Genomic DNA, 27,654 nt, shown 5'->3' with positions numbered 1-27,654 from the left:
CACAACCTCCGCCTCCTGGGTTCAGGCAATTCTCCTGCCTCAGCCTCCTGAGAAGCTGGGATTACAGGCATGTGCCACCATGCCCAGCTAATTTTTTGTATTTTTAGTAGAGACGGGGTTTCACCATGTTGACCAGGATGGTCTCGATCTCTCGACCTCGTGATCCACCCACCTCAGCCTCCCAAAGTGCTGGGATTACAGGCTTGAGCCACCGCGCCCGGCCCCACAATAAGATTTCAATGAGAACATGTACCAGGGTCTTCAGAGGGGTGGTCACTAGGTAGATAGGAATATGATTATTAGGTTTTTCCCCCTGAGGTACATTCTAATTTTCTCTTTTTGAGATCTGTGGTCCAGACTGGAATGTAGCATCAGTATCATGATCACAGCTCACTGTGGCCTTCATCTTCCTGGGCTCAAGTGATCCTCCCACCTCAACCTACCAAGCAGCTGGAACAAGAGTCATGCACCACCAGACTGGACTAATTAAAAAAAATTTTTTTATAGAAACAGGGTCTCACTATGTTGCCTAGGCTGGTCTCAAACTCCTGGGCTCAGGTAATCCTCCCACCTTGGCCTCCCAAAGTACTGGGATTACAGGAGTGAGCCACTGCGCCTGTCCCTATTCTAATTTTCTTATTAAAAACAGTATTTGTGCCTGTAATCCCAGCTACTCGGGAGGCTGAGGCAGGAAAATCACTTGAAGCAGGGAGTTAGAGGTTGCAGTGAACTGAGATTATGCCACTGCACTCCAGCCTGGCAACAGAGAGACACTCCATCTCAAAAAACACAGAAACAAACAAAACAGTATTTGTAAAAGAAGAAACGACTTCATTTGGGGGAACAGGAAGATGATATAAAAAATTCATGAAACAAATAAAGCTTCCAAATATTTAGGAAACAAAATGTAGTAACGGCATTAGGGATAGGATGCCCAGAGGAAAAAAAACAGCAAAACTATTATAACTATAAATACCATGAAAGTCTGTTCCCATCAAGAGAGTCTTAAAAATTAATCCGCTGGTCTTCCTTCAGGTTCAACAAAAAAAGAAAAAAAAATTAATTGGCCAGGTGCAGTGGCTCACACCTGTAATCCCAGCACTTTGGGAGGCCGAGGTGGGCGGATCACAAGGTCAGGAGTTCAAGCCTGGCCAACATGGTGAAACCCCATCTCTACTAAAAATACAGAATTAGCCGGGAGTGGTGGCAGGTGCCTGTAATCCCAGCTACTCAGGAGGCTGAGGCAGGAGGATCTCTTAAACCCAGGAGGTGGAGGTTGCAGTGAGCCAAGACTATGCCATTGCAATCCAGCCTGGGTGACAGAGCTGGATGCCATCTCAAAAAAAAAAAAAAAAAAAAAAAATCAACTTTAGGCCAGGTGTGGTGGTTCATACCTGTAATCCCAGCATTTTGGAGGCTGACGCAGGCTGATCACCTGAGGTCAGGGGTTCAAGACCAGCCTAGCCAACATGATGAAACCCCATTTCCACTAAAAGTACAAAAATTAGCTGGGCATGGTGGCGCATGCTTGTCGTTCCAGCTACCCGGGAAGTTGAGGCAGAAAAATCCATTGCAGTGAGCCCTGATCACACCACTGTCCTCCAGTCTAGGTGACAGAGAGGGACTCTATTTCTTTTTTTTTCCTTTCTTTTTTTTTTTTTTTTTGAGACGGAGTTTTTGCTCTTGTTACCCAGGCTGGAGTGCAATGGCGCGATCTCGGCTCACTGAAACCTCCGCCTCCTGAGTTCAAGCAATTCTCCTGCCTCAGCCTCCTGAGTAGCTGGGATTACAGGCACGTGTCACCATGCCCAGCTAATTTTTTTGTATTTTTAGTAGAGATGGGGTTTCACCATGTTGACCAGGATGGTCTTGATCTCTTGACCTTGTGATCCACCCGCCTCGGCCTCCCAAAGTGCTGGGATTACAGGCTTGAGCCACCGCGCCCGGCTGAGGGACTCTATTTCAAAAGAGAATAATAATCAATTTTAATTGAAAGAGTATAAAGATGCACTTTTACATATGCCAAGTATTATTTGCACTGTACATATATAAACGAACATTTATAGAACACCTCCAATTAAGTTAAAAAGGTTATTTGTGCCGGGCGCGGTGGCTCAAGCCTGTAATCCCAGCACTTTGGGAGGCTGAGGCGGGTGGATCACGAGGTCGAGAGATCGAGACCAACCTGGTCAACATGGTGAAACCCCGTCTCTACTAAAAATACAAAAAATTAGCTGGGCATGGTGGTGCGTGCCTGTAATCCCAGCTACTCAGGAGGCTGAGGCAGGAGAATTGCCTGAACCCAGGAGGTGGAGGTTGCGGTGAGCCGAGATCGCGCCATTGCACTCCAGCCTGGGTGACAAGAGCGAAACTCTGTCTCAAAAAAAAAAAAAAAAAAAAAAAAAAAAAAAAAAGGTTATTTGTCCATTATTGCTCTACTACATATATTACAGGTTTTTAAATGTTTAAATCTCACCGCTCCTAAATATTTTTGTATGCTACACATCAACATCAGTGTTTATTTACAATGTTTACTGTGAAAACAAATGTTAAATAAATCAGTCAGCAAATAAGAGTGGCCAAAACAAAGACAAAAGCCTCAAGTTTGCTTTTGTAATCAAATCTCTTAAGATGGTTTAAGAAAACTAAAGACTAAACTAGTATAGGAAATCAGCTTATTTATTTAGAGAACCAGTTAATCTTTATTGCAAGTTAACCATTATAAAATCAGAAAGTATAAATGAAATTCAAGTTAAAAATAAAACCCCACACTGGGCCAGGTGTGGTGGCTCATGCCTGTAATCCCAGCTACCTTGGGAGGCTGAGGTGGGTGGATCCCAAGGTCAGGAGTTTGAGACCAGCCTGACCAACATGGTGAAACTCTGTCTCTACTAAAATTACAAAAATTAGCTGGACATGGTAGCACACGCCTGTAATCCCAGCTACTCAGGAGGCTGAGGCAGGAGAACTGCTTGAACCTGAGAGGCAGAGGTTGCAGTGAGCCAAGATCACGCCATTGCATTCCAGCCTGGGTGACAAAGTGAGATTCCTTCACAAAAACAAAACAAAGGCCGGGCGTGGTAGCTCAGGCATGTAATCAAAGCACTTTGGAGGCCAAGGCAGGTGGATCACCTGAGGTTGGGAGTTCAAGACCAGCCTGACCAACATGGTGAAACTCTGTCTTAAAATAAAACAACAAAAAAAACAAAACAAAAAAAAACCCATATTCAGGATAACTTAAAACAAGGTTCTGGAATAAATAAGACCTAATCGTTGATAGCGCAACAGGGTGATTATAGTCAATAATAACTTAAGGCCAGCCTTGGTGGCTCACGCCTATAATCCCAGCATTTTGTGAGGCCAAGGCAGGCAGATCACAAGGTCAGGAGTTCGGACTAGCCTGGCCAACATGGTGAAACTCCATCTCTACTAAAAAATACAAAAATTAGTCAGGCATGGTGGCACACATCTATAATCCTAGCTACTTGGGAAGCTGAAGCAGGAGAATTGCTTGAACTCAGGAGAGGGAGGTTGCAGTGAGCTGAGATCGTGCCACTGCACTCCCGCTTGGGCAACAGAGCAAAACTTCATCTCAAAAAAAAAGCTATACCAGCCAGGTACAGTGGCTCACACCTATAATCCCAGCACTTTGGGAGACTGAGGTGGGAGAAATGCTTAGGACCAGGAGTTTGAGACCAGACTGGCCAACATGGTGAAGCCCAGTCTCTACAAAAAATACAAAAATTAGCTGGGCATGGTGGCGCCCACCTATAGTCCCAGCTAATTTCAGCTGTACTCCAGCCTAGAGACAGTGAAACCCTATCTCAAAACAATAAATATATAAATAAAGCATACAATTTGATGAGTTTGTAAAAATGTGTATAATTGTCAAATAGCCATTAAAATCAAGACACAAAATGTTTCCATCATAGCCACAAGTTTACTTGTGTCCATTTGTACTCTCTTCCTCACCACTCCTGGACCCAGAAAACCATTCATCTGTTTTCTAACCCTACAGGAGTCATCAATTTAGTAATTTCTAAGGAGCTGGGTTCAAAGTCATTGAATCTTTCTTTTGCTATGTCTCATCTGCTCTTGAGGCTGTCTGTAAATTTTTAATTTCAGTAACTACACTTTTCAACTTTAGAATATTATTTTTATTGTCCAGTTTATATCATAAACTTAGATTTCCTGTTTGATAGTTGATGCCGTATTTTCTTTCAATTCTTTAAACATAATAATAGCTGCTTTGAAGTCTTTGCTAAATCCAACATCTGGGCCCATTCATAGTTTCTATTGATTGCTTTTGTGTGTGTGTAAATAAGGGTTATACTTTACTTTTTCTTTGCCTGTCTAGTAATTTTGACTTGAAAATTGGACAATGTATAATAGAACACTGTAGTAGTAAGTAGACTTTTGTATGACTATTTCCTAAAAGAGGTGACAGAGCTCATCCAAGGTTTTACATCAAGAATGTTCCAGAAGTGAACAACACCAATAAACTGTTAATAGGTCTGAGTGATCTACTTGGACTCATTGTGTATCAAACATCAATGCTGTGTAAATTAGCTATAAAGCCAGTATGCCCTACCAACTGGAAAACAGAAAAGAACAGGTTATGGGTTGAATATCCCTTATCCGAAGTGCTTGGGACCAGAACTGCGTAGGGTTTTAAAATTTGTTTGGATTTTGCAATGTTTGCATTATCCTTATTGATTCAGCATTCTTAATCCAAAAATCCAAAATCCAGAATACTCCAATGAGTATTTCCTTTGAGCATCAAGTCAGTGCTCAAAAAGTTTTAGATTTTTGGCCAGGCACAGTGGTTCATGCCTGTAATCACAACACTTTGGGAGGCCAGGGCGGGTGGATCACTTGAGGTCAGGAGTTTGAGACCAGCCTGACCAACATGGTAAAACCTTCTCTCTACTAAAAATATAAAAAATTAATCGAGTGTGGTGGCAGATGTCTGTAGTCCAAGCTACTCAGGAGGCTGAAGTAGGAGAATCACTTGAACCCATGAGGGTGGGGCGGGGGGGTTCGGAGGTTGCAGTGAGCTGAGATTGCACCACTGCACCCCAGCCTGAGTGACAGAGGAAGATTTTGTCTCAAAAAAAAAAAAAAAAAAGTTTTGAATTTTGGAGCATTTTGGATTTCAGGTTTCATATTAGGGATACTCAACTTGTACTAGGGATATGAAATAAGACAAATTTCAATTTTTTTCAAATAGGTCCCAGGAAGAGAATGTTGCTTTGGAGGGCAGGATGGGGCACACAGCAGAAAAACATGATAGGGTCTAGCATGTGAAATGAAGTAGAAGAGAACCAAGATAACAAGGAAAGGAAAGACAAAACCAACTCTTCAGGGCTAGAGAATTTTTTCTATTTATCCTAGTAGAATTGTTAGGATCTCGAATATATATTTTAGAAACTTTATATGTGATGTATTCTTACATTTCTTTCTTTTTTTTTTTTTTCCAGTAAGTGCCTTCTGAAAATGTCAGTCTTCACAGCCATGCTAGAAGAAACAGGCAAAATACTTGTATCTATGCTTGAAATCACTTTAAATCAGACACAGGAGCGAATGGGAAGAGGAAAATTGCCACTAACTATACTGTAAGACCAAACCAACATGAGATGTCCTTAATCGAGGCGTGAAGTCACAAGGGAAAGAGTTGATGACCAACCGTTTCTTCTGTCCATAGAAATCCTTTTACTTTCTTCTCTAGTAAAAGTATCTCTTCTCTTGTAAAACCTTACAGGTTTTGTATTACATATGAATAAAAAAGACAGGCCGGTGCGGTGGCTCAAGCCTGTAATCCCAGCACTTTGGGAGGCCAAGGCGGGTGGATCACGAGGTCAAGAGATCGAGACCATCCCGGTCTACATGGTGAAACCCCGTCTCTACTAAAAATACAAAACATTAGCTGGGCATAGTGGCGCGTGCCTGTAATCCCAGCTACTCAGGAGGTTGAGGCAGGAGAATTGTCTGAACCCAGGAGGCGGAGGCCGCTAAGATCGCGCCATTGCACTCCAGCCTGGGTAACAAGAGTGAAACTCCGTCTCAAAAAAAAAAAGGGAATCTAAACTAGTAAAGCTACTATGGAGAAGAGTATAGAGGTTCCTCAAAAAACTACAAATAGAACTACCATATGACCCAGCAATCCCACTACTGGAACTTATCCAAAGAAAAGAAAACCACTATATTGAAGAGACATCTATACCCCATGTTTACTGCAGCACTATTCACAACAGCCAATATACGGAATCAACCTAGGTGTCCAAGAACAGATGAATGAATAAAGAAAATGTTGCATATATACACCCAGAATATTATTTTTAAAAAGTTAATCTCATAGAAATAAAAAGTAGAACAGCCCAGCACGCAGTGGCTCAGACCTGTAATCTCAGTACTTTGGGAGGCCAAGGCAGGCAGATCACAAGGTCAGGAGTTCAAGACCAGCCTGACCAATATGGTGAAACCCCATCTCTACTAAAAATACAAAAATTAGCCAAGCGTGGTGGCAGATGCCTGTGGTCCAGCCTGGGTGACAGAGTGACACTCCATCTAAAAAAAAAAAAAAAAAAAAAGTATAACAGAGTTCTACTAGAGGATACTAGAGGCTGAGAAGGGTAGGCAAAAGGGAAGAAGGAATAGGATGGAATTTATTAATGGATGCAAAAGTATAGCTAGACAGGAATAATAATTTCTAGTGTTCTATACGACTGCAGGATGACCATGGGTAACAATGTATCATTTCAAACAGCTGGAAAGAAGATACTGAATGTTTCCAACACAAAGAATAATAAATGTTTGGAATAATAGATACAATAATTACCTTGATCTAATCACTATATATTATATATATCAAAACATCACTGTGTACCCCATGAACATGTTCATTATATGTCAACTAAAAAAAAGTTTTTATTATTATTATACTTTAAGTTCTGGGATACATGTGCAGAATGTGCAGGTTTGTTACATAGGTATACACATGCTATAGTGGTTTGCTGCATACATCACCCCAAAACATTTTAATAAAAAACTAGCTCGGATGTCAGAGAACCTAAGAAATGGAGTGTCCGCCACCCAAAGAAAACAAAACAGAAAGACATTTAATCTTCTGTAGAAGCTGATATCCAAAATTTATCAAGGACAGAGTTAGTCCATAGTAAGTAATCTTGCAGTATTTCTCCTCACTATGTGAAGCTTCAAATTTCTTCTATCAAGTACTCTAAAACATTCACATATAGTACATATGAAAACTGATATGCAATAAAAATTGATACATAAAAAATTAAAATGTGTCTTAGAAAACATTATTTCATTAAAAAATTAGTATAGCTATCCATATAAAAGCACAAAAGCCACAACAGAAACAAAAGAATATTTTAATCACTTATGGGAATGTACACCTTCATATTTTATAATCTGAAAAATTAGAGGTCGCAAAATATGCAAATAAAGCATGTTAGAATGACTATACCTCATTTGTTGCATGTTTATATACTATGAATGATAGGGGTACTATATTTTCAACATAGCCCTGCAAAAGCATGAATAATTAAATCTACCATTATAAAATCAAATCAACATTATCAGGTTAAGTGAGACTCTACTTTGCATGCAAGCTTTATTATTTTATGTTAGTTAACCTAAACCCACCTGACTGAAGATGTCCATTGCGGCATGCCAAGTTAGTATTGTCATTATAGACGTCCGTTTGTGACTTGGAAAATGGCAAAACTGGTTGCATCTTCTCTATGCAACAGAGTGGGTAAAAAACAAAGAAAAAATAAGCAAAAAGGAAAAAAGATAATGAACAAATAAAATGTGCATGTGAAATGAAAAATTACTCAAGGTGTTATCAGATCGTTACATGATAAAAAGTTTTTGCATTTATATAAAATTATCTTTTAAAATACAATTAGTAAAAAGTCATGAAAAATAGCAGAAAATAACAAGTGAATGGCTATATTCTAAATATACCTTATTCAGTTAGGTAACCTGAGGCAGTTAGAGATCACTATCATCAACAGAAAATATTTACTGAATATCTAGTATGTCCAAATCACTGTTGGGAGAGTGCCATGGAGATTATTGTTGGTCTTGGTCTTGCTCTGTCACCCAAGCTGGAGTACAGTGGTGCCATCATGGCTCATTGTGGCCTCAACCCCTTGGGCTCAAGTTATCCTCCTGCCTCAGCCTCCTGAGTAGTTGACACTACATATACATACCACTATGCCCAGCTAATTTATTTTTTGTAGGGACAGGGTCTCAATATGTTGCACAGGCTAGGATCAAACTCCTGGCCTTAAGCGATTCTCCTGCCTTAGCCTCCCAAAGTGCAGAGATTACAGGCATGAGCCACAGTTCCGGGCCCCATAAAGATTAAAAAATGAATCACAGTTTCTACCATTTAGATATTCATTAAATATAGGCAACTTATAATAAAACTGTATATATATATTTTTAAGACTGCATAGTGCCAAGAACAGTGGCTCATGCTTATAATCCCAGCACTTTGGAAGGCTGAGGAGGGCAGATCACCTGAGGTCAGGAGAACAACTTGGCCAACATGGTGATACCTCGTCTCTACTAAAAATAAAAAAATTAGCTGGGCATGGTGGCAGGTGCCTGTGATCCCAGCTACTCCCAGGCTGAGGCAGGAGAATCTCCTGAACCTGGGAGGCAGAGGTTCAGTGAGCCGAGATCATGCCACTGCACTCCAGGCTGGGCAACAAGAGCAAAACTCCATCTCAAAAAAAAAAAAAAAAGACTGCATAGTACAAAAGAAAAATCATTGAAAAAGCTTTACAGAGCAAGTGGGCCATGAACTGGCTAGAATTTGTAAAGATAAAAAGAAAGGACATTTCAGGAAAGGAGAACAGCATTTAAAATAGCACAGAACGAAACTATAAGGAGTGTCTAGGAAATGCTATATTTGGCCATATTAACATATGTCAGGCAAAAAACAGAGGCAATAAAGCAGAGTCAAATAAGCATGCTTCAGTAACTGTATGCACAAACAGTACCCTACTATTTGTTTAAACACACACGTGCACAGCTGCATACAAAAAGATTACCTCTAAAAAGAACCCAGAGAAATTAATAGTAACAGCTGCCTCTAGGAAGGAGAAATGGGTAGCTGGGACATAGAATAGGATGGATGCTTTTCATACTCAAACTTTTAAAAATTTTGTGACATATGTCTCTATTACCTATTTTTTATATTAATTAAAAGGGATTATTTCAACCCTACTCCCACTTCAAATAACAACCAAAAGCTCTCCCAAGATCTGGGTCTCGTGAGTCTAACAACTGAAGCCCAAGAAGATAGTAGCAGTTTGATCCCCTTTCACTCTACACCACTGCTGCACTCTCTTCCCCATGTGGAGTATTTTGCTGAACCATAACTGATTCTTTTCTTCTATACTAACAAGTCAATGAATACATGGAAAATGCAGCACATATATATTAACTCTCTTAAACTTTCACTTCTAAGGTTTGACAAGCAGGTACCGTGCTTGGTTTATGGTGCAACCACATATGCCTTTGGGACTGGTCAAATAGCAGCTACCCTTTTTGCACAAAACACAGAGTACTGCAAAGCTTTTGTATCCTAGAACTGGCTGATACAATATATCTTGGAGGGTTGTTTTTTTTTTGGAGCTAACAGGTAGGTCATCTGATTTTTCGCAATGATAAACTCGTTAAACCATGCTGAAACAGAAACGATTTGTCTTAGTAAAAGCATGAATCAGAAAAAACACTGATTTGTAAATGTAAACATTTGTACATAAATGGTATCAATTAATACTCTCTTCAATGAAATGTAACAAAAAGTTCACAGAAACATTCATTACGTAATAAAAAGGAACAAATTATATTCTTAGTTTTTATAGCTAGGAATAAAAAACTAGGATTTGTTTTCACATGCATAGAGTTTAGATTTATATGTGTAGAAACACACATTTGTGTAACAGTACACTGCTTCTGTGACCCTGCTCCAATTCACTTTTTCTTTTTTTTTGGAGACAAAGTCTCACTCTGTCCCCAAGGCTGGAGTACAGCAGCATGATCTTGGCTCATTGCAACCTCCACCTCCCAGGTTCAAATGATTCTCCTGGCTCAGGCCCCCTACTCTCCCCAGTAGCTGGGATTACAGGCACATGCCCCCATGTCCAGCTAATTTTTGTATTTTAATATGAGGTTTTGCCATGTTGGCCTGACTGATCTCAAACTCCTGAATGCAGGTGATCCGCCCGCCTTGGCCTCCCAAAGTACTGGGATTACAGGTGTGGGCCACTGCGCCCAGCCCCAATTTATTTTCATTAAAAGACTAGGGTTGTACAGATTAATCAGTGATTTAAATTAAAGCAGTAACCTTGCTTCTTTATCACCTCACATCCAATCCCCACACAGTCATCTGAGTGGTCTACTGGAGGGGAAAATCTTGCCACATAACTCTTCTACTTAAAACCCTTTAGTGGCTTCCCATTGCCCAAAGATAAGAACTCAAGTTCCTTCATATGACAAACCAGGCCATCTATAATCTGCCTATGTCTCTCTTTTTTTTTTTTTTTTGAGACAGAGTCTTGTTCTGTCACCCAGGCTAGAGAGCAGTGGCGCAATCTCGGCTCACTGCAACCTCTGTTTCCCAGGTTCAAGTGATTCTCCTGCCTCAGCCTCTCGAATAACTGGGACTACAGGTGACTGCCACCACACCTAATTTTTGTATTTTTAGTAGAGACAGGGTTTCACCATCTTGGCCAGGCTGGTCTTGAACTCCTGACCTTGTGATCCACCTGCCTCAGCCTCCAAAGTGCTGGGATTACAGGCATGAGCCACCACACCCAACAGGATCTGCCTATATCTCTTATGCCTCTGCAATCCCAACTTCATGTCTCTACCTGCACCCTCCCCTACTCACCATGCTTTTCTTGCCTTTGAGTCTATGTTCATGCCATCACATAAAATATATCTTTTCTCACATTCTTTTTCTTTCAGACAGGGTCTTACTCTGTCACCCAGACTACAGTGCAGTGGTGCACTCATGGCTCACTGCAGCCTCGACCTCCTGAGCACAAGCGATCTTCCTGCCTCAGTCTCCTAAATAAGTAGCTGGGACTACAGGTGCACATCACCATTACTGGCTAATTTCTTTTTTAAGAGATGGGCTCTCACTATGTTGTCCAGGCTGGTTTCAAACTCCTGGTCTCAAGCAATGCACCTGACTCAACCTCCCAAAGTGCTAGGATTATAGGCATGAGACACTGAGCCCAGCCCTCACATTCTTTCATAACTTTTATTTATCTTTTTTTTTTTTTTTTTTTGAGATGGAGTTTCGCTCTTGTTACCCAGGCTGGAGTGCAATGGCATGATCTCAGCTTGCCGCAACCTCCGCCTCCTGGGTTCAGGCAATTCTCCTGCCTCAGCCTCCTGAGTAGCTGGGATTACAGGCACGCAACACCAAGCACAGCTAATTTTTTTGTATTTTTAGTAGAGACGGGGTTTCACCATGTTGACCAGGATGGTCTCGATCTCTTGACCTCGTGATCCACCTGCCTCGGCCTCCCAAAGTGCTGGGATTACAGGCTTGAGCCACCGCGCCCGGCCTTATTTATCTTTTTAAGTGTATACTTTTAGGTTTCATTTCTAGGAAGCTTTCTTTTCTTTCTTTAACCAGCTTTGTCACATGAGGAAGCTTTCTTAGCACCTATTTTCTCACCCTTACAAAATATTTGTAATCCCCATCCTGCAGTGATGACTACTTATGCATCTGTTTCTCCCACCGTATTATGAGGTCCTTAAGCAGAGGACCATTTTGCCAATCTATCAGTAAGTTCAATTGTTCAACCTTCAAGTATAATCATAATCCAACCACTTGTTACCATTTGTCATGATACTACCCTGGCCCAAGGCTCTATCACTTTTCTCCTAGATGACTGCAACAGTATCCCAATTACTCTCCCTGGTGATCTTTCTAAAATTTAAGTCAGAGTATTCCATTCCTTTCCTAAAAATCTTTTTTTTTTTTTTTTCTTTTTTTGACACAGAGTCTTGCTCTATTGCCCAGGCTGGAAGGCAGTGGCATGATCTTGGCTCACTGCAACCTCCACCTCCTGGGTTCAAGTGATTCTCCTGCCTCAGCCTCCTGAGTAGCTGGGATTACAAGCACACGCACCACACCCAGCTAATTTTTGTATTTTTAGTAGAGATGGGGTTTCACCATGTTGGCCAGGCTGGTCTCGAACTCCTGACCTCAGGTTGGTCCACCCACTTTGGCCTCCCAAACAGCTGAGATTATAGGCATGAGCCACCACACCAGGCTACTTTCTTAAAAATCTTTATAACTGCTTCCCATTTCACAGGTGGTAAAATCTCAAGTCCTCATGGTAGCCTTTACAGCCCTGTGTATTGTGACAATCCCTTTCCCCATGAGTTATCTGACTTTATCTCTACTGTAATCTCCTTGCTGGGACACAATGGCCTCTTTGCTGCTTCACAAACATACCAGGTATATTCTCTTAAGGGTTTGTATTGGCTCTTACTTCTCTGTGGACCATATTGTTTCAGGCACCATCAGGGGTAACTCATGGCAACGTCTCAAAGAGGGGACCATTCTGTTTAAAACCAAAAACCCAAACTAGGACAGGGTGTGGATGGCTCATGCCTGTAATCCCAACACTTTGGGAGGACAGGGCAGATGGAAAACTTGACCTCAGGAGTTTGAAAGCAGCCTGGGAAATATGGCAAAACCCAGTCTCTACAAAAAAAATGCAAAAATCATCTGAGTATAGTGGCATTCCTGTGGTCCCAGCTACTTGGGAGGGTGAGGTAGGAGAATCGCTTTAACCTGGGAAGAGGAGGTGCAGTGAGCTGAGACTGTACTGCACTCCAACCTGGGTGAGAGTGAGACCCCATCTCAAAAAGAAAAAAACAAACAAAAAAAACAGGCCCAGGCAATGTATGATGGCGCATGCCTATAATCCCAGCTTTTTGGGAGTCCAAGGTGGGTGGATCACCTGAGGTCAGGAGTTCAAGACCAGTCTGGTAACATGGTGAAACCTAGTCTCTACTAAAAATACAAAAAGTTAACCAGGCTGGTGGTGTGCACCTGTAATCCCAGCTACTCAGGAGGCTGAGTCAGGAGAATAGCTTGAACCCAGGACGTGGAGGTTGCAATGAGCCAAGATAGCACTACTGCACTCCAGCCTGGGTGAAAGAGAGACTTTGTCTCAAACAAACAAACAAACAAACAAACAAAAACAACTGGCCAGGCGCTGTGGCTCACACTTGTAATCCCAACACTTTGGGAGGCTGAGGCGGGCAGGTCACTTGAGGGCAGGAGTTCAAGATCAGCCTGGGCAACATGGTGAAACCCCGCTTCTACTAAAAATACAAAAAATCGTAGGGCATAGTGGCGGGTGACTGTAATCTTGGCTATTTGGGAGGTCTGGAGGCTGAGGCAGGAGAAGTGCTTGAGCCTGGGAGGTGAAGCTTGCAGGGAGCAGATACTGCGCCACTGCACTCCAGCCTGGGTGACAGAGTGAGACTTCGTTTCAAAACAAAAACAAAAACAAAACACTAAACCACCACTTGTCCACTCCTAAACCCCCTTACTGCGTTTCACTTCTTTTTTTCCCATATATTTACCACCTTCTAATAAACTGTATAACTAATTTTTTATGTTTGTTGTCTACTACCTGTCTTATCTCTGTTGGAATATAAACTCTATGGAAGAGGGATCCTTGTCTATATCCCAAGTGCCTACAACAGTGTCTAACACATGCTAGTTACCAAATAAATATTTGTTGAGTTAATAAGTTGTTATAACCCTTGGCACTATACCTGGTACAGAGCACGGCCTTAATAAATGAATGTTAAATGAAGCTATGTTAAAAAAATAAAAGGTATAATAGCCAGTTATACCAATTTGCTTACATTAAAATTATCTTTTTATCTATAGCAGGTTTTACAGTTAAGCTTTGCTCTAAGGTTCACTATCACTAAACCAAAAATAAATAATATATATGATCTTTCCCATTTTTATCAGAGAGGCTACATCCTCTCAAACCAGTCTGTGTTAGGAATTCCCAGGTTCATTTTCCCCATTCTCCATCCTAATTAGATACCTAACTGGCACCACACCTCTCAAAAACTCCAATTTTTAACCAGCACATAATAAACAAATATGTGTTACTATTAATACACATTTCTACACAGGTCATTTTTACTGTCTTTGGTATATCCACTTCCAGACCTTTTAAGTTACTGAAAGACAGGAATATGTTGATGTCACCTGTCCCATCTACCAGTCCTCACTTTTAAAATAACATCTTTCATAAACAAGCACATAGCATTTTTGAGGGTGAAAATAGATACCAACTTGAAAATATCCAAAATATTAAATCTTTAAATGACTAGCTTCATATTACATTACATATCCTCTTTTGGTTCTCTAGTCCACTAACACAGATAAGAAAGTACAAAGTCACACTCAAAAACAAGTCTCTAATTGATATTAATAATTCTACACTTGATCTTAGCCAAAAGGCTGAGAAGCGATGGGATATTAATACTTCTAATGTCCTATATAACTTCAAACAAAACATAAAAACCAGTTCTTAGTCACTTTGAAAGATGTTACAAAATGCTCCATAATCAAATTTATTCTGTATGATACATATAATACTTTATATACACACTGAAAAGCTTTAAAGATAAAACATGAGGTTGGGTACAGTGGCTCAAGCCTGTAATCCCAGCACTTTGGGAGGCTGAGGTGGGCAGATCACAAGGTCAGGAGTTCCAGACCAGCCTGGCCAATACGGTGAAACCCCATCTCTACTAAAAATACAAAAAAATAAGTCAGGTATGTTGGCACACTCCCGTAATCCCACACTCCTGTAATCTCTACTCCTGCAAAGGCAGGAGAATCACTTGAACCCGGGAGGTAGAAGTTGCAGTGAGCTGAAATCACACCACTGCAAAATGAACCAACAAAACAAAAACAAACCAAAACGAAAACAGATAAAACAACAAAAACAAAACTAACAAAAGAAAAACAGATAAAACACACAGAAAGTATGAATTAGAACCATCAATTATTTTACTGCAACAAACTTTAAAACATTAATTATATTTGACACAGTAATAACTTTCATTTAGAAAGGAAGAAGGCAAATCCTGTCAGCCACAGAAGCCGGGAACACTACCTTGTTATTCTTCTGAAATCATGAAGGGTTGCTTTTTTAACTATGTGGGTTAAAACCCTACAAACACAATGACCACATAGAAGTAAATGACACATAGGAGTAAATGAATGAAAGAATGAATAAAATGTATATGTATGTGTATATGAATTTATCTTTCTACCTAAGCAAAGGAGGTGGTTATAGTCAGGTAAACAGATGAATAAAAACCAACATTTTAAAGCACTTACTATGGGTTAGGTTCCTTTAATAATTCCACGGTCAGAAATATGAGATATTATTATTAGCTAATAATATTAGCTTCAGCCTGGCATGGTGGCTCATGCCTATAATCCCAGCACTTTAGGAGGCTGAGATGGATGGATCACTTGAAGTCAAGAGTTCAAGACCAGCTTGCCCAGCATAGTGAAAGCCAGTATCTACTAAAAATTTAAAAATTAGGCTGGGCATGGTGGTGCACACCTGCGATCCCAGCACTTTGGGAGGCCAAGGCGGGTGGATCACCTGAGGTTGGAAGTTCAATACCACCCTGATCAACAGGGAGAAACCCCCTCATTACTAAAAATACACAATTACCCAGGCATGGTGGCAGCTACTCAGGAGGCTGAGGCAGGAGAAAAGCTTGAACCTGGGAGGCAGAGGTTGCAGTGAGCTGAGATCACTCCACTGCACTCCAGGCTGGGCAAGACAGCAAGACTCTGTCTAAAAAAATAATAACAATAATAATAATAAGGCTAGGTGCAGTGACTCAAACTTGTTAATCCCAGCACTTTGGGAGGCCGAGGTGGGTGGATCACAAGGTAAGGAGTTCGAGACCATCCGGGCTAACACGGTGAAACCCTGTCTCTGCTAAAAACACAAAGAATTAGCCAGGTATGGTGGTTCATGCCTGTAGTCCCAGTTACTCGGGAGGCTGAGGCAGGACAATTGCTTACATTTGAGAGGTGGAGGTTGCAGTGAGCTGAGATCGCCCCACTGCACTTCAGCTTGGGTGACAGAGTGGGCCTCTGTCTCAAAAATAAAAACAATAAAATAATAATAATATTATCTTCATATTACAAATTAGATAAAAAAGACTCAGACATGCAAAGTAACTTACCCCAAGTCACAGAGCTACAAATAAATAAGGTTTGCCTGCTTACCAAATATCTACTATTTCTATTCACCAACGTATGGCAGAGCCACTCATATGTAGTGGGTTTTGTTCTGCTTTTTTTTGAGTAGTAGATTTCACTTAATAATGTATTTTTAAAATCTACACCATCAAACAGAAGACAAGGAAAAACTTCTATTACAGTTGATGAATGCTAAAAGAATGACAGTATTAAAGTATCACTGGGCATCAGTCATAGTTAACTGCTGCTAACTTCACAAGATGGAAGAACCAATGATGAACACACACAAACACAACCATCTAGGAAGTAGGTCTTATTAAAAAATAAAAACCAACTTTCATTGTGATCAAGGCTCTATATCCAATTATCATTTAACAAGGGGAGGAAAGAAGAACATGTTAAAAATTACCACAAAAGATTCACACAGCAAAAGTCAGACTGTAGGAAATACTACATAACAAAGACCTGGTTTCGTCAACAAATAAATTGGAAGAAAATGAAGAACAGATGCACCTGTACATTAAAACAGACATAACATATGGATCTTTTAAAGCTCCTGATTCAAACAAATGATTAAAAATAGTAAAAAATTATTAAATTTTGAGAAAATTAGAAATACAGAAACAGCATTTTCGAGGGATGAGTTTTTTGGATAATGTTAAAAGAAATTTGGGGTTACTTTTTAGGTGTGATAATGGTATTTCAGTGATTTATTTTAAAGAGTTCTTATCTTTTAGAGGTATAAAATGAAATATTTATAAATTTAAAAAGTCAATAATTTGTTTCAAAATAATATGAAGTCGGGGGACGGTGAGTTGGGATGTCAAGTGAAAAGCAGACTTCTGTAAAGGGCCAGACAGTAAATATTTTAGGTTTTATGGGCAGTGTAGTCTCTGTATCAACTATTCAGTTCTGTCATTGTCGCATGAAAGCCATAGATAATACCTAAAGAAAGGAACGGCTGTGTGCCAATGAAACCTTATTTATAATAATAATAGGCAGTGAGCTGAGTTGGCCCATCAGCTACAGTTTGCCAGCCCTTGCTATAAATAAAACCGACAGTGAGGTGATAATTATCAAAGCTGAGAGGTGAATAATTAGGAGTTCATTATGCTCTTCTGTTTTTTGTATATGTTACACATTTTCTTTATGTTAAAAAGCCTGGACCACATTTTCAATCACTGATCTATTTCCTTCTACAATTAAAGTTTCATTGAATATACATTTCCAATACATCTCACATCAAATTACACATGAATTGATACCTAGAAGTTGTAAGCGGTCCTTGGCCATAACCAAATTAGTCATCATTTTAGCTTGAAGGCGTCTAGCTCTTTCACACTGTTCACCTGAAAGAAAAAAAGAATTAATTAAAATATCTACGTTTCCCAACTAATACTATTTCAAGATAAATTATCACCCCAACTACATTCATGGAGAGTCACAGTCTCTATACAGAAATTTTAAAAAATAAAATATGTACCCAAAAGAAAGAAAAAAAGAAGACATTTTAAAAACATTATCCTCAGGCCAGGCGTTGTGGCTCACTTCTGTAACCCCAGCACTTTGGGCAGCTGAAGCAAGAGGATCACTTGAGCTCAGGAGTTCAAGACCAGTCTGGGTGCCTGGGCAACATAATCAGACCTAGTCTCTACTTTAAAAAAAAAAAAAAAAAAAAAAAGATTAGCCGAGCCTGGGAGGTTGAGGTGGGTGGATTACTTCAGCCCAGAAGGTGGATGTTGCAGTGACAGGTGACCGCATCGCAGCACCCCAGCTTGGGAAACAAGCTAAGGCCCTGTCTCAAAAAATATACATAACAGCCACACAAAACAAATTAGTTTCTCATGATGGCTTCCAAACTACTGTGGTATTTCATAGATTTCAGGTCTATTTCATAGAGTCTAAAACTTTTTTTTCCCACATTTAAAAATATTTGAAATTGGGATTTGTTTTACAACCAATGTTAACTTACTAACGCTATCCAACAGGCTGCAGTCATAACCTAGGCTTTTCATTGCCCATGCATGCACAAATTTGGTCGCAGATATTAATATTGTTGTTGTTTTTGCTGAGACAGAGTCTTGCTCTGTCGCCAGGCTGGAGCACAGTAGCGCAGTCTCAGCTCACCGCAACCTCTGCCTCCCAGGTTCAAGCGATTCTTCTGCCTCAGCCTCCCGAGTAGCTGGGACTACAGGCGCATGCCAAATGCCTGGCTAATATTTGTATTTTTAGTAGAGACAGGGTTTCATCATTTTGGCCAGGATGGTCTCGAGCTCTTGGCATTGTGATCTACCCACCTCGGCCTCCCAAAGTGCTGGGATAACAGGCGTGAGGCACTGTACCCAGCTATTGTTGTTATATCTATGTCTAAATAAGACTAAAACAGCCTCTTCAATACGATTAAAATTCAAATTCTAAGTGATAAAAAGAACATATATTTTAACTGTTTTTTTCTCTTAGTGGTTTAATACAAGGCATTTTTAATTCAATGAAATGCTTATTTTCCTTTTTTTTTGAGATGGAGTTTAACTCTTGTTGCCCAGGCTGGAGTGCAATGGCACAACCTTCGTTCACTGCAAGCGCCACCTCCCATGTTCAAGCAATTCTCCTGCCTCAGCCTCCTGAGTAGCTGGGATTACAGGCAGGTACCACCATGCCCGGCTAATTTTTGTATTTTCAGTAGAGACGGGGTTTCACCATGTTAGTCAGGCTGGTCTTGAACTCCTAACCTCAGGTGATCCACTAGCCTTGGCCTCCCAAAATGCTCAGATTACAGCCATGAGCCACCATGCCTTGCTTTCTTTAGGAGACATTGTCTTACTTTGTTACCTAGGCTGGAGTACAATGGCATGATCAATGCTCACTGCAGCCTCAACCTTCCAGGCTCAAAAAATCCTCCCGCCTTAGCCCCACCAAGCAGCTAGAACTTACAGGCACATGCCAGCATATAGGGCTAATTTTTAAATTTTTGTAGAAACGGTATTGCCATGCTTCTCAGGCTGATCTTGAACTCCTGGTCTCAAGCAATCCACCTGCCTCAGCCTCTCAAAGTGTTAGGATTATAGGTGGGAGCCACTGCGCTCAGCCCTACTTAAAACCAGTTCATTTTTTCCTAACTTTTCTTCCATATAACTTGAAACAGCAAATATATTTTGCATGTAATTGATAAAGTATGCTCATCATAGTCTCAAAGGTCCAACTTCCTATGTTTACCTGTTCTATTCTGCTTTCTTTTATACACACCAGCAGCTAGAGAAATAATCAAAATATAAAGAGGAGAGGAAAAAAGTAGGGTTAGACATACTGTAATTATTGGAGATCAGTTGATATAAGTAGTAGAGTCAGCCAGCCAGCCAGCCAGCCAACAGACATCTACTGGATGAATTGATTCAGAGCCTAAATACTGTAATTTCTAATTCTGAATATATTTCTTTTTCTTTTTTTTAAGACAGAGTTTCACTCTTGCTGCCCAAGCTGGAGTGCAATGGCGTGATCTTGGCTCACTGCAACCTCCACCCAACAAGGTTCAAGCGATTCTCCTGCCTCAGCCTCCCGAGTAGCTGGGATTACAGGCATGTGTCACCATGCCTGACTAATGTTGTATTTTGTTAGTAGAGATGGGGTTTCTCCATGTTGATCAGGCTGATCTCGAACTCATGACCTCAGGTGATCTGCCTACCTTGGCCTCCCAAAGTGCTGGGATTACAGGCATGAGCCACCACACCCGGCCTGAATATATTTCAACTATGATAAGCTGGAGTACTTTACTTATTTAATAGTGGTACTCACATACTTCACAATAGGCTCTGAAGTCAGGCTGCCTCACCTCAAATCCTAACTCTATACTTGCTAGCTGTGAGACTTTAGGCAACTTCCTTAATTTCTCTGTATTTCAGGTTATTCAGCTGAAAAATAAGGATAACAGCAACTACAGAGCATGGGGTGGTAGTGAAAATTAAAAGAAATACTACATACGAAGCAATTACAATGATGCTTAGGCATACAGGAAGTGTACAATAAATGTTTTATATTATATATATATATACACACATACATTTATTGTTGTTGTTGAGATGGAGATCTTGCTCTATTGCCCAGGCTGGTCTTGAATTCCTAGCCTCAAGCAGTCCTTCTGCCTAGGCCTACCAAAGCACTGGGATTACAGGCATGAGCCACTGTGCCTGGCCAATATATTTAAAGACAATATTAGACTCTAATTTTTAATTTGAGGTGATAGGAAAATAGAAGTGAGTAATGACTGCTTTGGTTTTAAAATAAACCAAGAGTGGCCATTCGCAGTGGCTAATGCCTGTAATCCCAATACTTTGGGAGGCTGAGGCAGGTGGATGACTTTGAAACCAGTTTGACCAACACAGTAAAACCCCATCTCTACTGAAACTATAAAAAATTAGCTAGGCATGATGGTGCACACCTGTAGTCCCAGCTACCTGGGAGGCTGAGGCAGGAGATTCTCATGAACCCAGGAGGCAGATGCTGCAATGAGCCAAGATCACACTACTGCACTCCAGCCTGCGTGACAGAGCAAGACTCTGTCTCAAAAAAAAAGCCAAGAGTGAGTTCAGGTGCAGTGGCTCACACCTGTAACCCCAGTACTTTGAGAGGTGGAAGTGGGAGGATCGCTTGAGGCCAGGGGTTCAAGACCAGCCTGGTCAACATAGCAAGACCCTTTCTCTATCAAAAAAACAAAACAAAACAAATTTAAAAATCCAGTGTGAATCAAAATAAGACATTTACAGCTCATAGTCTAAAATGCAGTCAAGAAGCATTACTTACAAGTGCAAAGGAAATTTGTGGATTAACCAATCTTTCCCTCCTTGACAATGAGGAAAGGGCCAGATTTCAAAAATAGCGTATAGCGACTGAACACCAACAGTGACACCAACGAGGACACAAATAATATAGTAGTTTTTGCCTAATGCTACAGGTAATCAAGTTTGAGCATATCTAACTATAACTTCATTTTTAGAATAAGTAATAATGAATTAACTGTAAGTCCACAAATGTTAACAGTAACATTAAAAAATGTACAAATACTTTTATTAAGATAAATACAATCCGGCTGGGTGCAGTGGCTCATGCCTGTAATCCCAGCACTTTGGAAAGCTGAGACAGAAAGATGACTTGAGCCTAGAAGTTTGAGAACAGCTCTAGAAAAATAGTGGGACCCCTGTCTCTACAAAAAAAATAAAAATTTAATTAGTTAAGTGTGGCCAGCCACAGTGGCTCACACCTGTAATTCCAGCACTTTTTGAAGCCAAGGTGGGCGATCACTTGAGGTTAGGAGTTTGAGACCAGCCTGGCCAACATGGCGAAATGCCATCTCCACTAAAAATACAAAAGTAGCTGGGCACAGTACCATGCGCCTGTCATTCCAGCTACTCGGGAGGCTCAGGCAGGAGAATTGCCTGAATCTGGGAGGCAGAGGTTGCAGTGAGCTGAGATTGCACCACTGTACTCCAGCCTGGGCAACAGAGTGAGACTCCATCTCAAAAAATAGTAGTAATTAGCTAAGTGTGGTAGTGTGCACCTGTGGTTCCAGCTACTTGGAAAGCAGAGGCAGGAGGATCAGTAGAGCCCAGAAGTTTGAGGTTGCAGTGAGCTATGACCATATCACTGCACTCAGCCTGGGTAACAAAGGCAAGGCGCTGTCTCAAAAAAAAAAAAAGAAAGAAAGAAAGAAAAAGAAAGGAAGCAAGGAAGGGGAAGGAGAAGAGGGAGGGAGAGGGGGAGGGGAGGGAAGGGAGGAAGGAAGGAAGGAAAGGAAGGAAGGAAAGGAAGGAAGAAAGGAAGGCGGGAAAGGGAAGGGGAGGGAAAGGGAAAGGAAAGGAAGAAGGAAAGAAGAAAAAGAAATAAATAGATTAAAAAGATTTGAAATCTGGACAATCGTGAATATATTATAACTTGGGATGGCTATAAACAAATATAATATATATATATATTTTTTAATTTAAAGATGAGGTTTCACCATGTTGGTCAGGCTGGTCTTGAACTCCTGACCTCAGGTAATCCGCCCACCTTGGGCTCCAAAGTGCTTGGATTACAGGCGTGAGCCACCATGCCCAGCAAAACAAATATAATCTTACCTTGTCCTGTAACTATGACAGCTATTCCTTTTTCCAGTTCTTCAATACCTTTCTTATACCATTCCACAGCTTGCTCCTTCTGTCCTGCTTTAAAATAAAAATAATCATTTGTATAGATCATGAGTATGAAGAGTACACTAAACATTGCAAAGCATGCTGTTGATAGATAACACATAAAAAATAGGGTTGTAAACAAGTAAGTCTGAGAAACATTACTACATAACTTCTTAGTACTTTTATCATAGTAATGTGTGTATTACGATGGCTCTAAGATGGGGAATACGGTCAGAATGTTTATCAACATTTTAGGCCTGTGGGTCCTTTTTTTCTTACCATCTCATAGTATTGATCCTTATAACCACTAAAATGCTGTATTAAAGACATTTTATTTAGGAATTTTTAAGTATATATACTTTTGAAAAATACAAATATGATTTCAGTAACGAAACAAAAATCACTGTTCCATCTCATATTCAAATCTAATATAATGTGTTCATTGTTAGGTGCCTCCTCTCTAGAGTAAGTTTTTATTTAACAATTGATTGCATCATGAGAACTGGTATATTAGATTACAAGGGTAGCATTTAGTAACACATTTCTATTTTCTTTGAACTAAACAACTAACTTAAAACATTAATTCCTAATGCAAGTTAAGCTTTAAAAGAATCTAAAAACTCAGCATAATCAAAAATAATATAGAACAACTTCTGTAATCGTTATACTCAAATCACATTGTATTTGAAAATTAATTTTTTGTTTTATTTCTATCATTTTTGACCATTTGTCTGAATGAAAGTTTATTATTAGCCTTTTCTATTATTTTTGACCATTTGTCTGAATGCAAATTAATTTCTTAGTCTGTCTTTTTTTTTTTTTTTTTTTTTGAGACAGAATCTCGCTCTGTCACCCAGGCTGGAGTGCAGTGGTGCTCTCTCTGCCCACTGCTCCGCCTCCCAGGTTCAAGCAATTCTCGTGTCTCAGCCACCAAAGTAGCTGAGATTACAGATGTGTACCACCACACCCAGCTAATTTTTGTATTTTTAGTACAGACAGGGCATTCACTATGTTGGCCAGGCTGATCTTGAACTCCTGACCTCAGGTATTCTATCCGTCTTGGCCTCTCAAAGTGCTCAGATTACAGGCTTACAGGTGTGAGCCACTTCACCCAGCCTTGTTTTTTTTTAAACAGAGTCTTGCTGTCACTCACACTGGAGTGCAGGGGCACGATCTTAGCTCACTGCACCCTCCAACTCCTGGGCTCAAGTGATCGATCCTCTTCCCTCGGCCCCCCAAGTAGCCAAGGCAACAGGCATGTGCCACCACATTCAGCTAATTTTTTTGTGTTTTTTTTTTTTGGTAAAGATAGGGTCTTACCTGTTGCCCAGGCTGGTCTTAAACTCCTAGACTCAAGTAATCCTCCTACCTTGGCCTCCCAAAGTGCTAGGATTACAAGCTTGAGCGATCACACTTGGCCTCATGTCAAACAAAAATTTCCATGCCATTCCTTACTATTACTTAAAATTTCAAATTCAATATAGTATGACTCTTGTTAAAACAGATGAAGTCATATTATAAACACCACACAAAGCAACTAAGAAATGCTGTCTCCTTATGAGTACATACTACCTACCACATTCTTCTGTTTCTTTATCCTGAAAATAAATCACTAACTAGATTCACCCCCTTAAACAGGGCAATTTCTTACTTATTATAGAATTATCAGTATTTCATACTGTGACTGATTCAGAGTAGGTGCTCAATAAGTACTTGATAATGACATGTAAAGAATAGTTTATGAAGATCAGGCACTGTTGGCCCATGCCTGTAATCCCAGCACTTTGGGAGGCCAAGTCAGGAGGACTGCTTCAGCCCAGCAGCTCAAGACCAGGTTGGGCAACATGGTGAGATTTTATCTCTACCAAAAAATTAAAAAGTTAACCAGGATTAAGGGTGCACATCTGTGGTCCCATCTACCTGGAAGACTGAAGAGAGAGATCCCTTGAGCTGGAGAGGTGAAGGCTATAGTGTTTGCACCACTGCATTTTTTAACCTGAGCAACAGAGCAAGACCCTGTCTCAAAAATAAATAAATAAATAAATAACGAAGAAAAAGAAATTATTAAGAGTTTGTTATAAATTAACTAAAATTATTTGGATGCTCGCCTTCCTGTTTTCCACAAAGAAAATACCTATTTACATGTATTTTTGCTGTTTTTAATTGGAAAAAGGAAAAATTACAAATAGTATAATAGCATTTGTACTGACTGGCAAAAATAGTGATAACAATGTCATACTGGGTTTAAAATTTTAAAAACAAGGTGAGTAAACTCTAACAGATACAACTGTAAGTTCCTTTTTTAGTGCCTCTTCCATTCCCATGCTCCTTTTCTTCTAAGAAACCTCTACCAAGAATTCAGTGCATGGCCGGGTGCAGTGGCTCACGCCTGTAATCCCAGCACTTTGGGAGGCCGAGGCGGGCAGATTACAAGGTCAAGAGATTGAGACCATCCTGGCCAACATGGTGAAACCCCACCTCTACTAAAAATACAAAAATTAGCTGGGTGTGGTGGCACGCACCTGTAGTCCCAGCTGCTCGGGAGGCTAAGGCAGGAGAATCGCTTGAACCCAGGAGGTGGAGGTTGCAGTGAGCTGAGATTGTGCCACTGCACTCCAGCCTGGCAACAGAGTGAGACTCCATCTCAAAAAAATAAATAAGCCGGGTACGGTGGCTCACGTCTGTAATCCCAGCACTTTGGGAGGCCGAGGCGAGTGGATCACGAGGTCAAGAGATCGAGACCATCCTGGTCAACATGGTGAAACCCTGTCTCTACTAAAAATACAAAAAATTAGCTGGGCATGGTGGTGCATGCCTGTAATCCCAGCTACTCAGGAGGCTGAGGCAGGAGAATTGCCTGAACCCAGGAGGCGGAGGTTGCGGTGAGCCGAGATCACGCCATTGCACTCCAGCCTGGGTAACGAGTCAAACTCCGTCTCAAAAAAAATAAAAAAAATAAAAAATAAATAAATAAAAATAAAAAAATTCAGTGCATATCTTTCTAGTATATGTTTTTATGGTCCTTATCTAAATTAGTGTGATTTTTTAAAATTTACATTTCTTTTGAGATCTAGCCATGCTGCTATATATAGATCTAGTTCATTCATTTTGACTTCTGTACAGTAACCTGTATCATTCTGTGATTTACAATTTATTCAATTATGTCTTATTTTCTTGTTTTTGGAGACAGTCTTACTCTACCGCCCAGGCTGGAGTGCAGTAGCATGATCTCAGCTCACCTGCAACCTCCACTCCCCAGGCTCAAGCGATTCTTGTGCCTCGGCCTCCAGAGTAGCTGGGATTACAAATGTGTGCCACTATACCTGCCTAATTTTTGTATTTTTAGGAGAGACAGGGTTTCACCATGTTGGCCAGGCTGGACTCAAACTCCCAACCTCAGGTGATCCTCCTGCCTTGGCGTCCCAAAGTGCTGGGATTACAAGCATGAGCCGCCACACGCAGCCTCAACCATTTTTTCAATTATTAAAAGATACTGAGATTGTGGCCGGGCGCGGTGGCTCAAGCCTGTAATCCCAGCACTTTGGGAGGCCGAGGCGGGTGGATCATGAGGTCAAGAGATCGAGACCATCCTGGTCAACATGGTGAAACCCCGTCTCTACTAAAAATACTAAAAATTAGCTGGGCGTGGTGGCGTGTGCCTGTAATCCCAGCCACTCAGGAGGCTGAGGCAGGAGAATTGCCTGAACCCAGGAGGCGGAGGTTGCGGTGAGACAAGATCGTGCCATTGCACTCCAGCCTGGGTAACAAGAGCGAAACTCCGTCTCAAAAAAAAAAAAAAAAAAAAAAAAAAAAAGATACTGAGATTGTTTCCAGTTTTTCAGTACTTCACACAATGCTGTAACCTTCTTATACCGGTACCCTAATGCATGCCTGCCAGTTTAAGACATATGCTTAAGAAATAAAAGTGATGAGTCATAGTTTGTTACACTTTCACTATTCACCAGAAATCAACAAAGTGCTTTTTTTTTAAGATTGCTTATTCCAGCTGGGTATGGTGGCTCATGATTATAATCTCAGCACTTTGGGAGACCGAGGTGGGTGAATCGCCTGAGGTCAGGAGTTCAAGACCAGCCCAGAAAACATGGTGAAACTCCATCTCTACTTAAAATACAAAAATTAGCTGGACATGGTGGCATATGGCTATAGCTGAACTACTCAGGAGGCCGAGGCAGGAGAATCGCTCAAACCTAGGAGGCAGAGGTTGCAGTGAGCAGAGATTGTGCCACTGCATCCAGCCTGCTCAACAGAGAATGACTTCATCTCTATCTATCTATCTATCTATCTATCTATCTATCTATCTATCTATCTATCTATAGTAGGCAAAGAGTAAAATACAAATTTGGCCAAAAATTTGAGACATAAATGGCAAATAAATGTATGAAAAGATGCTCAACATCATTAGCTGGTAGGGAAGTACAAATTAAAACCACAAGATACAACAATGCACCTAATTTTGAAAAACAAAAAACAAAAGAACACGAAAATACCAAAACATGGCCAGATGTGATGGTTCATGCCTGTAATTCACACACTTTAGGAGGCCAAGGAGGGTGGATCAAGAGGTCAGGAGATTGAGACCATCCTGGCTAACACGGTGAAACCCCATCTCTCTACTAAAAATACGAAAAATTAGCTGGTTAGCCGGGCATGGTGGCATGTGCCCGTAGTCTCAGCTACTTGGGAGGCTGAGGCAAGAGAATCACTTGAAACCGGGAGTAGAAGGGGTTGCAGTGAGCCAAGATAACACCACTGCACTCCAGCCTGGGCAACAGAGTGAGACAGAAGAAAGAAAAGAAAATACCAAAATATTACAAGAGAAAGAGTAACGGACGTTTCATGTATTTGCTGGTAGGGAATACAATAGTACCCAGTTGGAAAAAGAGTTCGGTAGTTTCTTATGACGTTAAACATGTATTTATCATATAAGTCAACAATCTCTTCTTCTACTTATTTATGCAAGAGAAATGAAAACTTCTAAGACCTGTACATGAATTTACAGTGTCTTTATGCATAAGAGTTAAAAACAGGAGGTCAGGCGTGGTGACTCATGGCTGTAATCCCAGCACTTTGGGAGGCTGAGGTGGCTGGATAACTTGAGGTCAGGAGTTAGACCAGCCTGGCCAAAATGGTGAAACCCCA

At 40.7% G+C, this 27,654-nt stretch overlaps 1 protein-coding gene and 1 pseudogene across 4 annotated transcripts in view; both read right to left on the bottom strand.

The window, feature by feature from the left end:
• SPAST (spastin) overlaps positions 1-27,654 on the bottom strand; it is an 84,858-nt gene that overhangs the window by 42,929 nt on the left and 14,275 nt on the right. Inside the window, exons 2-4 of one of the 4 annotated variants that reach the window (XM_039479033.2) lie at positions 22,441-22,524; positions 17,602-17,685; positions 7,669-7,764 (exon numbers count right to left, since the gene is read on the bottom strand). In XM_039479033.2, coding sequence (XP_039334967.1) covers positions 7,669-7,764; positions 17,602-17,685; positions 22,441-22,524 — 264 coding nt within the window. Of the gene's footprint in view, positions 1-7,668; positions 7,765-17,601; positions 17,686-22,440; positions 22,528-27,654 lie in introns of all 4 variants that reach the window. The other 3 variants (XM_039479029.2, XM_039479039.2, XM_039479034.2) reach the window with 3 other exon arrangements.
• LOC120361863 (U2 spliceosomal RNA) lies at positions 14,446-14,575 on the bottom strand (annotated as a pseudogene).

The sequence above is a fragment of the Saimiri boliviensis genome, chromosome 1 (assembly GCF_048565385.1).
Source record: "Saimiri boliviensis isolate mSaiBol1 chromosome 1, mSaiBol1.pri, whole genome shotgun sequence".
Classification (NCBI taxonomy): domain Eukaryota; kingdom Metazoa; phylum Chordata; class Mammalia; order Primates; family Cebidae; genus Saimiri; species Saimiri boliviensis.
The sequence above is the reverse complement of the archived record's forward strand: the minus strand, read 5'-3'. Positions and strand labels throughout refer to the sequence as shown.